Genomic DNA, 13772 nt, shown 5'->3' on the forward strand with positions numbered 1-13772 from the left:
AAATAAATAACTTAAAATAATTGCTTATTTCTGTTGATATATTAAAAAATGATAAATTATATTTCAAATTCTAAAATGTTTCCTTTTCCTTCTTAATATTTTGTCCATCAAAATTAAATTTTTGCAGCAATCTTATCGATGCTAGACGTAAAATAAATATATATTTTTAAAAAAAAGTAGAATTTTAAATTAATTTGCTAAATTTGCTAAATAAAAATACACGTTTTTATCGCAAATTATTAAAAATGTTTGAAAATTAATAAAGAAATTTCTGTATAATACAGTAATGATAATTAAAATAACTAATATTATCCATAGTAGCAAAGTTATCGATGTATAAAAAAACTATCAATCTTTGTCACTCTAGGATTCAGATAAACATCCAAATTACACGTGTAATCTATCCAATAATACTTACATTCATTCCTCAATGCCACACTTAAAAATCGTTTTATTATGTGGAATTAATGTATCTTAAATGTGGGATCACACAATTTGCTTATTCATTAAAACGTTGAAATATCTCACGATCTAAACTAGCTGATGTTTGGCATCTTCCATGATTAATTCGCACATAAATAATGAGATAATAATCAATGTAATTAATTAATTTTTAAAAAAATTACGAAAATTCAACTGTAGGCAGCGATTTTAAATCCAACCACATTTAGAAAAAATATCTCTAAATGCAAACCCATCACTCAACAATGACTTCTTCCTAGATTAATCTCTGAATTACAAGATAAATATCTTTCTAAACGAAGTTTTTACATGTAAAAATAATAAAATACTATTATAAATTCGTTAACTTAATATAATTATTAAGATTATAACAATATTTTATCTTATAATTAGTTTTGTGTTGCTAAAAATAGTTAATGTTTTTAAATATTAAAATACAGTGGTAATTACGACGTATTTTAATAAGACGTCGTTTTTAAATATTAAAATTAGTGGTAATTACGACGTATACGGTCGTAAAAGGCATTACGTTACGCAAACAACTGTTTTCTTACGGAAAAACAACGTAACACGAACGTCACATTACGTGAGGAGTCTACTGTTTATAAAGAAATAGAGAACAGTTATAAATTATATTACAATAAATTATATAAATTAGAAATATATCACTGATTACAACTGGAAATAAATTGAAAAAACGTTTATTATTGAAATAGTTACACTCGTATCTGCTTTTTGTCACTTTTTTGTTTCATTTATGTGTCATGAACAATATGGCACTATTGATTCATTCTTCTTTCTTTATAATTCTCTTATTAGCTGCATTTTTATATGTTTTGTCATTCCGATTTTTCCGTTAAGATTTAAATTAAATGTCTAAGTAAATACATTGATTCATTCTTTTATCTCAGGAATCTCTATAATGTATGCTTAAATCATTCGATGTTTTAAGTTATTGTTTAATATTTTGACTTACATAAAATAAAAGTAGACTACTACTTTTATTTTATGTAAGTCAAACTACTATTGGTTGTACAAGTGAAAATAACTGTAACGTTACTGCAGAAACGTTCATGCACCTGAAATAATTTAATGTTGCATCTATGAAAAATTGATCAGCTTTTCTTTATAGTTTTTCTTAATATAAAAGCAGAGGCTGGTTTATATTATTGATATTTTGAATTCAAAAATATATCTTGAATTAATATTTTATTATTTAAAAAATTCTAATGCAAAAATAATTAATTAATTAATAATTCCAGTCTAGAAAAATTATATAAATATTTTAATAATATTATAATAAAAATATATTATGTAAAGTATAAACTAAAATTTAATTATTTAAAAATTTCTTATAAGCAAATATTTATTTTATAAATGTTTAATTTAATTGTATTAATAAAAAATTTAAATATTTACCTAACAATAACTGTTAGTGTCTCTATTTAAAATTTACTTTGTATACTAGTACTTTCTATATACACACTTATTATACTGGAAATTATGGATGCAGATATTTAGTCTTACAGATCAAAAATAATGTTCTTTATTTAGTTCACCTGAACACATACACTTTAAACATGTGTTTCGGACTTGTTCGTCCCTCCTCAGCAGGCCTTTAAACGACACTTTTTACAATTAACAATAAAAACATTTCTTGGTACAATTATAACCAAAATTAGTCAAAAACACAAACATTTCCCGACAATAAATTTAAAAATTCTTACAATTTCTGTATTTCCGATCTTCTCTACATTTCCACTTAAACTCACGATCCACAGCAACCATACAATTTTATACATTCCTAATTTTTATACATTAAAATCAGTTTAAAACGATAAATTTAATTATTATCTAAAATATTATTATTTCAATTAACTTACTTCTTTTTGTTTATCCCTTTCTACTTAATTTCTATTCTAATACGTTCCTATCATATAATAAGTCCTGTTAATATATAGAAAGTACTAGTATACAAAATAAATTTTAAATAGAGTTAAAAAGGACACAAAGGCATAATAATTAAACTGTTAGTGTCATTTAATAAAAATTATTTTTTAAATAATAGTTTATTAATAATATTTTAAAATAATTTATATAAATCAAACATTTTCTTCATATTTTATTAAATTTTTAATATAAAATTAATATTTTTCAAAATAACGTTAAATTTTTTAATGAATATTTTAATTATTCTTAAACTTTTGCAAGTTTTATAATTTCGAAATGATATTTAAAAGAAGAAATTTTATTAAAATTTGTTCCTAAACACCTAAAAAACTTTTAATATATTTACAATAATAAAGACACTAAATATATCTTAAAATAATTATTTTAAAGTAAAAAGCACTGCATACAAATTTAAATATAGGCCTATAATATAAAAATAAAATTTAAAAATATTATTTGGCAAATAAATATCAGCTTAAGATTTGAATTTGTGTTATTTTATCTTATAACATTTTTTTATAAAAAAATTTTTAAAATAAATTTTGAAGCAAAAATAACATAATTAGACATATTTTACAGAGAATGTATTCCTAATCAATTTAAAAATATAGATTGTCTAAATTTTATAAATATATTATATATATATATATATATATTATATATTATATATATTAAATTATTTTGAATTTCTATAGAATTAAATTTTAATATACCTAACAGCTTTAAAATTAAAAATCAGTTGTTTCAAACATTCATCGATCCCTGCACACACGTTAAGACACAACTGAAAAATTTTTTTAATGAATCCTATTGGTTAAAATTTAAAAAGTAGGCGGGGATATGCTGTTTATTTCAATTTCTTCAGCCAATCGTTGTTAAAATAAACATAAATCTTGATAACGTTCGTTATATCATTTGCTGTAAGTGTTTTATTTTAAATTTTGCTGGACATTCATATATTTATTTATTCTGTCAATTTTTAATTTCTAAAATATATAATGTAAAATAAAAATTATTAATTAATTATTTTTTATTTTTTATTATCATTATTCTCTTGAATTTTTTCAGATTTTAATAGACAAAAATTCTAAAAAGTAAATGAAAAATTAACAAATGCATTTCTGATATTTAAAATAAGTAAAATGTAACGATTACAAAGTAATTTATTACAAACCTCGTATGAAATAGAACGTTTATTAAAAGTATTGTTTTGAATTTTCCTTTTTTTCAAGATTTTCTTAAGTCTCAGATTAAATGAGACCAGGAAACAAAATTGAGGATTACAGAGTGAGTAAATAAATATGGGATTTGACGTTGCATGTAGAGTTTTTATTTTTTATTTTTTTTTTTTTTTTATCAAATGAGAAAACAAAATGATGCTGTTTACAATACATTAATGAATACTTTTACTGTAATAAATAATAAAGAAAAGTTAATTACTAGTGTATCAGTTATTCTAATTTATGTCCTATGACTTCATTCACATTTTACTTTAGTTAATTATTATTGAATTTATTAGAATTAATGCAATATTTATTAACTAAAGACAAATATATTAAATATTTTAAAATTATTTTTCTATATAAAAATGCGCATAATATAGTTTAGTATTAAAAATAAATAAACATAAAATAAACAAGAAAAATTCTTTTCAGAAATTCAATCCTATTTTTTTACAAAGAATTACAAGATGTTTCATTCGAATATAATAAAAACATAAACATATTTTTACATTTATATCGAGATATATTTTTTCTTTTTCATCTCCCTGCAGTTTTCACCACAAACAATTTTTGTTTAGTTGCAAATAAAAATATAAGAGCTTTATATATATATGTGTGTGTGTTTCCCTTGTAGATTTAATGTTGAAAAATATATAAATAAATAAATATTTCAGTAAAGTTTATATAATAAATAAATAAATAAAGCGAGTATGAGTATAATTAAATACAAGAAGTAGTCGAAAAGAAAAATAAATAAATTATATACAGTTAAAAAAAAATAAAATTCTTCTTGCACAAATTAAAATTAATTTATAATATTAAATGATACAACTTTAATTTTTCTTGATTATTTATTATAATTTTAAATTTTATTATCAGCTATATAATGCTTTATTTTTGTAATTTAATCGATTTATTTAAATAAATAAAACAATTTGTATTAAAAATAAAATTTTCTAGAGAAATTTTTGTAGAAAATAAAATTATTTTCTTATATTTTTTTAAAAAAATAATTAATTTTTTCCCTACTTTTATTTAAACCGATGTAGAACTAATGAAAATGTATTCGAAAATTTTGTAAAAATATCACAAAGCTGAATTGTTTACTCTAATACATGAAATAAATTTGTTTTCTCTATTGTTTTTATTCTTGATACAATTTTATTTTTAATAGTTTTTATTTATTTATTTAAAAATGATTTTTATTGAAGTGTATATACTTATATATAACATTCAATGATTAATTAATTATAAATCATTATGGTATAAAAAATTAAATAAATATTTTATGTGAAATGTTACACAAATAAAATTCGTTTTTGACTAATTTATTTATATTATTTATTGAATTTTCATTTAATGTGCAATAATTTTTCGTATTTCCACTTGAAAATTATCATTATAGCAAAGCAATGTTTAAAATCCAGCAATAAGTTGCCTGACTTTCTCGGCATAACAATTTAAAATTGTATGTGGCGCCATCTGTTATAATATTTAATTTAAAACCTTTTATATTATTAATTATTATAAAATGGTAAAAAGCTTAACTTTGAGAGTAGAGATGAGTTTTATAAAAAAACAAAATTGTAAATGTTAATAACGAGTAAAATCTTTATTAAATTCGACCTACTCTACATACAATATATGATCCCTTTTATTTCTTCACCCTCTTCACCTTTAACCACCAAAATTAAATAGCATCAATTTTCCTAACACACGAACATTCCTGAAAAATTTCAGAAATTTTCGACAGAAGACACAGAAGTTATTAAGCTTCAAAGTTGGTGAACAAAATTGTGCCTCTACACATACACACTAACATCCATACATACCAAAAAAAACGAATATTTTTGCATTTCTCGACGTTTCATAATCCCCTGAGTCCAAAAATAAAAATATCTTGGAGTCATTTTTTAACCGATTGATATATTTTAGCTGTATTATGTATAACAGCTGGAAAGGTAAGAATCATTGCTTAATGTTTGATATAGTGAATTTATTGTAACATTTAGCAACAATGCTGAACGCTGATGCTGTTATTATAGTGTCCTATTGCCTATTGGATAAATTTTTTGACAGTTCAGTAATAAACTCTTAGATTGATTATGGAAATTTTTTTGCATATTCCCATAAAAATGAAAAAAAAATTAAAATTTTCTCAAAATTTTAGTTTATTTTTTAAATCGAATCAAAAATCTAAAAAAAAATTATTTATTGTGACATTGTCACAATTCCGGGCTGCAATTTTTAATCTTATTTTTAATTTATTTAATTTAAAATATATGCTTTCCATCTCAAATTAGTAGTGTCTTGCCCCTGTACACATACTTCTCCTGTTATCACTAGCGTCATACTGGTGATCTATCTAACTCCTTTCAGGGGAAAAATTTAAATTGAAATAACGTAACTTTCAATTTGCATCGGAAGTGCTTATATAGTTAATCGGGGCGTCCTCCTACCCCTAATCTTTCTATATCTTCTCCCCCCTTTCATCTATCTAACTCCGTTCTCGGGATTAACGACAGACAAACAGACAGACGACAGTGGGAGTTTATTGGTCTACAATTTTTTTCAAATTGCAGCCCAACTAAAAAAATAGAATCTTTTTTTATTAATTTTTGTAGTTGAAATATTGAATTTCTATGCAAGTGAATGAATGTGGGCAAATCTAGCTTCATTATAGATTTTTGAGGTAGTTTGAATAATTATGTTGACTATGATTAGAATAACAGAAAAGTAATTTATCATAATAGAAAAAGTTTACGGCGATTATCTTATTTTTTTAATTTAAACGATTATATACTATTCAATCATTTATTACCTATTAGTAACATTTTTTTTTAAATAAATTTGATGAACAATAATATAAAAGTCATTTATTATTAATAAAGATATATTTAATTAAACATATACATTATTATAATAGTCCCTATTTATTATATAAACTAATAAATCATTAAATATTAAAAGAATAAAAGAAAAAAATTGAAAGTGCTTTGTAGAAGAGTTTAAGCCTTAATTTTATTGACTATTCATTTGTACAAGACTATTTGTTCTAATCAGATTACTGTTGTAAGACGTCCTAATCAAGAAACTCTTTTTGGATCAAGACAAGTGCAGAGGATGTAAAAAAGAAGCTAAAGAGATTAACACAAAGAACAATATTTCTTAATCCCGATTGTTGTTACGACTAGAGAAAATGTTATATGAAGTTAAACATAAAGGAATAAATGGATAAAACAGAATGGACACAATAAAATAAAATGGCGAAAATTTGTAAAATATTCAAGGAATTCAAGTAATATAATAATAATATTTATGAATTTTATGTATTAGATGTATTAAAATAATTATTTTATATTTTATATTTTAGGAAGTAACATTCGAGAATAATAATGAACACAATTATAACGATTTCAACAGTTTGTAGGGGAATATTTTAATAAGAATTCGGTTATAAATATGTATATTTTTACTTCAAATTACTCTACATATATCACGTATTTTTCTATTTTTAAATTCGTAAATTTTATAAATTATATATGTATATATAATAATTTGTTAATATAAAAATAAATTTAGATCACGTTACATTAAGCTTAGTTGTTATTTCCGCCAACAATTTTGTAACTTCAAACCACGTAAGTAAAAGCAATGTTACGCCCATACTTCGACTAATTACAAGCATAGAATATAAATAGCTGTTGTCACACGTTTATTCGCGAATTCCCACCCTATCAGCAAACACGACTTTGTTATCCATAGTTCAAAATTGATGGTAGACTGTGTATAATGCGCGACCAAACTCATTCTCATTCAGGTTGCGAAGCGGCAAGAAGGATTAAGTGGATCACATAAAATCCATCGTATCACTGATACGATATTTAGACTTCGTAGAATATCTCGACAGTACTATGTGGAGAATGATGTTGCTTCTAGTACAAGATGGGGTAGTACAGTACAGACTCGAAGAAGTAGCAAACGTTAGTTTATCGTACAGTATAATTTTCTTTTCTTGAAATCGGAAGAAATTTATCACTCCAGTCGAAACTTAATATTCATGTGGTGAATATACATTTTTTTTTTTGCATTTTTTCAATATTGTCCAATTTATCTGTCATTCTTTTCTTTTATATTTCCAAAGTATTCCTCGGTTGTCACGAAAAAAATACGCAAAATATATCTATTTTGAATATGTAAAATGGATATATAAAATGAAAACATCATATATAAATTTTTTCCGCCTTTGGAAACATATCTATCTTTCCTAAATTTACTGAAATATTTTTCTTTTATATATGTATATAAAATATAAGGTATATTATCTTTCAAAAGCACATATATTTTTGTTATAAAATTATAACTCAACGTGATAATTAATTCGTGTTCCAGAAGAGAAAAAAATTCAAACATTAACACTCTCCTATAAGTAAATTTTAGTTTTTACACTGATTTACATGAGATTGTGGCAAAATTTATTACACAAAATTACCGCTATTCGGATATTAAATGCGAAAAAATATAATTACTTTAAAAGGAAGCAGGGCGAATCGAACGGTAACTTTTACTAGTACTTTACTAGAAAAAAAAATCGATTTTTCCCGACGTATCGATATCTAATCGATTAAATATCGATATATTTGCTTGATACTAATTAGAATCAATCATGAATATAATTAATTGGTTCAATAAACCTGGCTGAATTATCTAATGATGTACTGTACTGATAAGTTAGATACTTTTCTTATTGTGAAAATAATTGGGAATGGATTAATCAGAAAAACATTTGCAATTTTTAATGTATGAAAGTATTAATAAAGTTGATAAAGTGAAGAATATTTTATTTTTTATTCAAAGACTTTTTCACGTGTAATTTTTAAATTGGAAAGAATGAAAATATTGATAATGCATGAAAACTTGACACATCATATTCTATATTATTTTCTATGTTCTATGTTTTATTTTCTATTTATATTTACATATTTTTATGTTAATTATTTACACTTATAAATTTGTTTACAATTAACTTTAAAAGTATATGTATATATTTTTAAAATACAGTCAAATTCACCCTGAATTACGGCTACTCACGGGAATATAAAAATGGCTATTGTTCGGAGGTTATATACATTTTTGTTTTAAAAAATTCCGCTGTTTAGAGGTGGTCGTTTTCGTTTTATATATATATATATATATATATTAAATATTTTTTTTGTTTAGACAGGTTTCCATTTTATTCAGGTTCCGTTTTGGACAGTTTTAGTGTAATAATTTTTTCAATAAAAATATCGATATTTTACATTCAACGTATTGTTGGCATGGATGATGAACACTATTGTAAATACACTTTACTATATCAAATTTTATAGACTATTCGAAAGGAATGATCAAATATTATTAATATACTTTTATTTTAAAGTATTACGGATGTTCTTTACGTTACATTACACACAAACTAAAATAATATGGCATTATTCAGCTACGTTGAAGAAACAAAGGACGTAAATTACATAACGTTACATTAAATTCGTCTTACATTTAATAAATAATTCTCAACCAACGTCGTTTAATAATGAATATTAATTAAGATTTATATAACCCTTTTGTTTATTCATTACGATATCCAAATGAAATTTTAATAATAGAAAGATTATGATTGATATAACAGCTTACAAATTATAACATAAATCGTGTACTTTTAATCTCATTATTTATTACAAAAATTTAAATTTTATAGGAAAAGTTTAATTGTCAAAATATTTATATAACTTTAAATATTTTATTTTGTAAATAATTATTATTAAACGAATTTGGTAATAGTTATATGGACTTGTTGCTTATTATATAATTTTAATAAATTATTTCTTAAAAAATTTCGTAAATGTATCAGTTAAATAAAAAGAGAAACTTTTAAATAAACAAATATGTACGTTTTTTATTCTAGTTAAATTTTTATAAGGAAATATTATAGAAGATTTCAATGACAAGATATTTTATAATAATTGTATTTATATTTCTTTTTGTTTATTATTTTTCAAAGATTTTACTGATATCTTTATATACTTTTGGAGAAAAGAATCAAATTTCAGAATTACACAACTTTTTATTACTGTTCCAGATATTTATTGAATCTATATCTAAGTTTCATTCGTCCTTCATCGGTTTCCTTCTTGAAATAACATTGGATGAATTTGACAGGACCTATACCTTATGTTGACAATGCAAAGATCTCTATTGAATATATGTGAATATAAAAATTTCAAAAATAATAATAAAAGGAAAAAAATTGGGTATAGAAAAATAAAATAAAATCCTTACATGCCATTCCTGATAAGCGGCACGGTGCCAGGTCTCTGTAGGGAAAAAAAAACCAAAGAAGCCTCAGGAGATGTGTTGTCAGTATCTTGGCATACCGGTTCGAATTCATGGTTCCAACCACAAAATATAGTTTTTCAAACCTTACTGTTGTAGAAACATCCAGTAAACTCGAACAGAATAAGAGCTCGGGGGTCATTTGTCACCCAGATGTCCCGTTCGGCTTCTGCTCGTATTTTTTCATTATATTTTTGTGTACAAATGTAAGACTATTGTTATCAAAAATTTATTTTTATTTGAAAATATTTGATTTTTCCATTGTTCAATTTTTGTATCTTTTATTTTGTTTTTTCTGCCCAACGATAAACTATAATGGAAACTTGTTTTCTTGGTGGTATTTTTGTATCAATTTATATTCTAAGCAATCGACAACTTACTATGGAACTCTTCTTGATATAGAACTTTGTTCGTTCGCAAGTAGACTACTTATGATGATGCAGATCGATGGTTTTTTTGTTATTCCACAAAGAATGTCATTGTTAGTAGTTAAATCAACTTATCCTTCTTTCAATCCATACATTTACGCAAATTACTTCTTTAAATGTATCTTATTTACCTAAACATCTTGAAATTATTATTAGCTACTTAAAAAGTATATTTCTTTTCTTATAATTTAAGTTTCTAATTTAATATAATTCTTAAAATTAGACGTCAGTTTAAAAATTTCCAGAAATTGTTCAGAAATTTTTAAATTTCTCGAGTTTTTACGCTACTTCTGGCCAACTTTTTATCTGGCATCCAATTTCAGAACTTCTATTCCCTTCCTAAGTAAGCAAGTTCTATACTTAAGTTATATTTGTTGGTGTAATGCAAACTCTGCCAACCGTTTGCCACTGAAAGTTACTGTGATGCTTCACAAAATTCCATGCTTATGATACTCTATACCATTTACTAGTTCCATAAATTTATAGAAATTTTTTCCGAAATTATCAAAAAAAATGCGACTATAATATTGAATTTTCTTTTCTTATATTTTCACTTAACTTTTATAATTTAATTTTCTATCCATTTTGATAATGCATCCGACAATAACAAATTTAAGATAAAAAATGATGCACTTAATTAAGATAATAAGTTCTTACAGTCGACTGATTTACTAAATTTGGATATTATAGTAATAAATTTTTATTATTATTATTTTATTTTTTTTAAATTTGTAAGAGTTCTCCAGTAAATTATATGTAACAATCTTAATTTTTGTGTAAGTAATTACACGCCAATAAATGAGTAAATATATAATTATTATTGTTTTACACGTCATTAGTAAATTATAAAAAGAAAACAACTAGATTAAGTTGACTCTATAAATAACACTTGATTGAGTAAATGCCTTCTAATTAAGCTTCTTCTTTCAGTCAACACAGAACAAACAAGTGTAAGTCCAATATTGGGTGTCCTCATAGGAATTGTTGGAGTGCTGGTGCTGTTAGCAGGAGTTGTCATATTTATTATGCGTTTAAATGGAGGAGATTCTGATAAAGGTCAGTTATAAAACAATATAAAGATACTAGAATGAGATAAAATAAATTTTCTACAATATTAACTAAAAATCTAAGTAAAAATCTTTATCTGTAAACGCATTTCTAATACCATAAAGCAGTCATCGTTCGCTAGACTTAAATATATACTTAAAAAGTCAAAAAATTCTTAAATATTACGGTTTAAACTTGTCTTAAATAGGTTATTATTTACATAAGATTATTTAAAAAATCATAGCTCAAGCTTAGTGTATAGAGAACTTTTTTTGTTGATGGTCTTACCTATTTCTATAATAAAAATAAATAGCCTTCATATCTAATAAAATATTGCCTTCTTTATAAAGATGGCATCAAGTTCTTTTGAGTAAAGTGATAAAAATGTTACTTCTACAAGAAATGGTTCAAAGTTTCTTGTTATACCCCGGCCTGCCAGTATACCTACACTTAGTAACACTAATACAAGTTATGATGTAGCAAAGGAAATGAGTTTTTCCGAAAGGTTCAAAGAAAGGAGCCAATGTGTGAAATATGAAGTCACGTTTGTAAAATACAACATGACAAGAAAATGGACTGAAGGAGATAGTTTTTCTAGTTGTATGACAGCAAAGAACATTTCGTCATATATCACAACAGAATGAACAGTTCTATAGACCACATTTCACTAAAGCTAATATTATAAAGACTTTCCTTTGCTACACATGGAAACACCTGTTTTTTGAAAATTTTACTTCATTTCCTAAAGTCATTATTCACTAGAAAGGTGTTCCGTTCCCTTCTCTCTCTCTCTTCCTTATTTGATAAAAGCAAGTTTCAAATTTCAGAAAAAAAATTGCAATACTTAAATTTTAAAAAAATGAACAAAAATTGTTTATGTTTAGAAAATTAAACAGTAATATTTTATATGGCCGTCCGTATCGATTTAAGTTATGACAGAAAATAGACTAGAATTAGGATAGAAGTTGAAGAATTGACTTCAAAAAAAGCTCATGTTTTTGATGGCAGTTTACTACAATGATCCTTTTAACGCATGAATTATTTGAAAACTGCTCGAAAACTATAAAATTTACTTGAAATCTTATTTCGAAACAATGTCATAAAATGATTTCAACAGAGAAAACCAACCTTAATACTTTACTATCTTTCGCCCTGTTTAATATTATTAACGTTATAATAAATTATTGTTAACTGTATTTTATATACATAATCCTAAATATAAGTAAGTTTATAAGTAAGTACATAGAAGTAAGCATCTATATGATTTTACTCTTTACTTTTACAGTTCAACCCCATATCGAGATAGAAACCAAGTAAGTTCAACTTCAGTGTGACGTTAATTTAATTAATTAATTAGACACTCGACCAAAAGTAAATTATAATTTATTTTTATGCTCTTTGTAGGATTGAAGATTCGTTGAAGAAAGAAATTGAGGAATTACAAGATACCACTGGAAAAGGTCCGGACATCATTCCACCAAACAATGATACTCAGAGTAAGAATATGACACATTTATTGCTGGAAATTCCAAACACACGTACACAAATATTTCCTTCTGTCGATACTTTAAAACAATTTAGGTAATTAATTAAAAAGGATTCGTTGTATCACAAACACGACAGGTATATTATTTATTTTCTGAGCTTCCAGAAGCAAATTCACTTCAACTATTTAAAGTAAACTTAAAATATGCACTATAATTGCATAATTTTAATATTAAAAAGTAATTCTAAATAAATTTTTTTGCTTCGGTACATCTGATTATCTAAGAATACGATTTAAGTAAAGCATTTCTATTATTCTTTGATTATTTCGAGTTCATTTTAAATAATTTTTCACACTGTACAACACGTACAAATCAATAAAATATGAAAGTAAAATTTGTAAATTTATTATTAGTTTCATATTATTAGTTATATTAACAACTAGTTTCGTATTAAAAAGTAGAAAAATGAAGTTTTGATTGGAAAAGTTTCTTATTAAAAATGATTTAGTTGTTTTACAGTAATCGATTTATCATCACTCACGAAATGAACATGTTCAGCGACCACAAAATATTAATTGACTCATTATCGTCACCTTGGAAACGTTCATGCATCATTTGCCAAATTTTATCACAATCTTTACAATAAATATCAAATAAATGTCTACGTTTACACATTAACTCGTATCTTATATAGTTGTGTAGATTGTAGAAACGAGTAAAAATTAAGTATCAACACTTTACACACTGTTTACATAACCTGACAAATGCCACGCGTTACCTTCATTTGTAAATTTAAAGTAATA

The 13772-nt window shown here is 24.1% G+C and overlaps 1 protein-coding gene across 1 annotated transcript in view; it reads left to right on the forward strand.

The window, feature by feature from the left end:
- LOC136984771 (carcinoembryonic antigen-related cell adhesion molecule 5-like) overlaps nucleotides 1–13772 on the forward strand; it is a 165187-nt gene that overhangs the window by 130918 nt on the left and 20497 nt on the right. The window contains exons 8-10 of the mRNA XM_067281897.1: nucleotides 11366–11491; nucleotides 12768–12795; nucleotides 12887–12978. Coding sequence (XP_067137998.1) covers nucleotides 11366–11491; nucleotides 12768–12795; nucleotides 12887–12978 — 246 coding nt within the window. The remainder of the gene's footprint in view (nucleotides 1–11365; nucleotides 11492–12767; nucleotides 12796–12886; nucleotides 12979–13772) is intronic.

The sequence above is a fragment of the Centruroides vittatus genome, unplaced genomic scaffold (assembly GCF_030686945.1).
Source record: "Centruroides vittatus isolate TY-2023 unplaced genomic scaffold, ASM3068694v2 contig_927, whole genome shotgun sequence".
NCBI lineage: Eukaryota > Metazoa > Arthropoda > Arachnida > Scorpiones > Buthidae > Centruroides > Centruroides vittatus.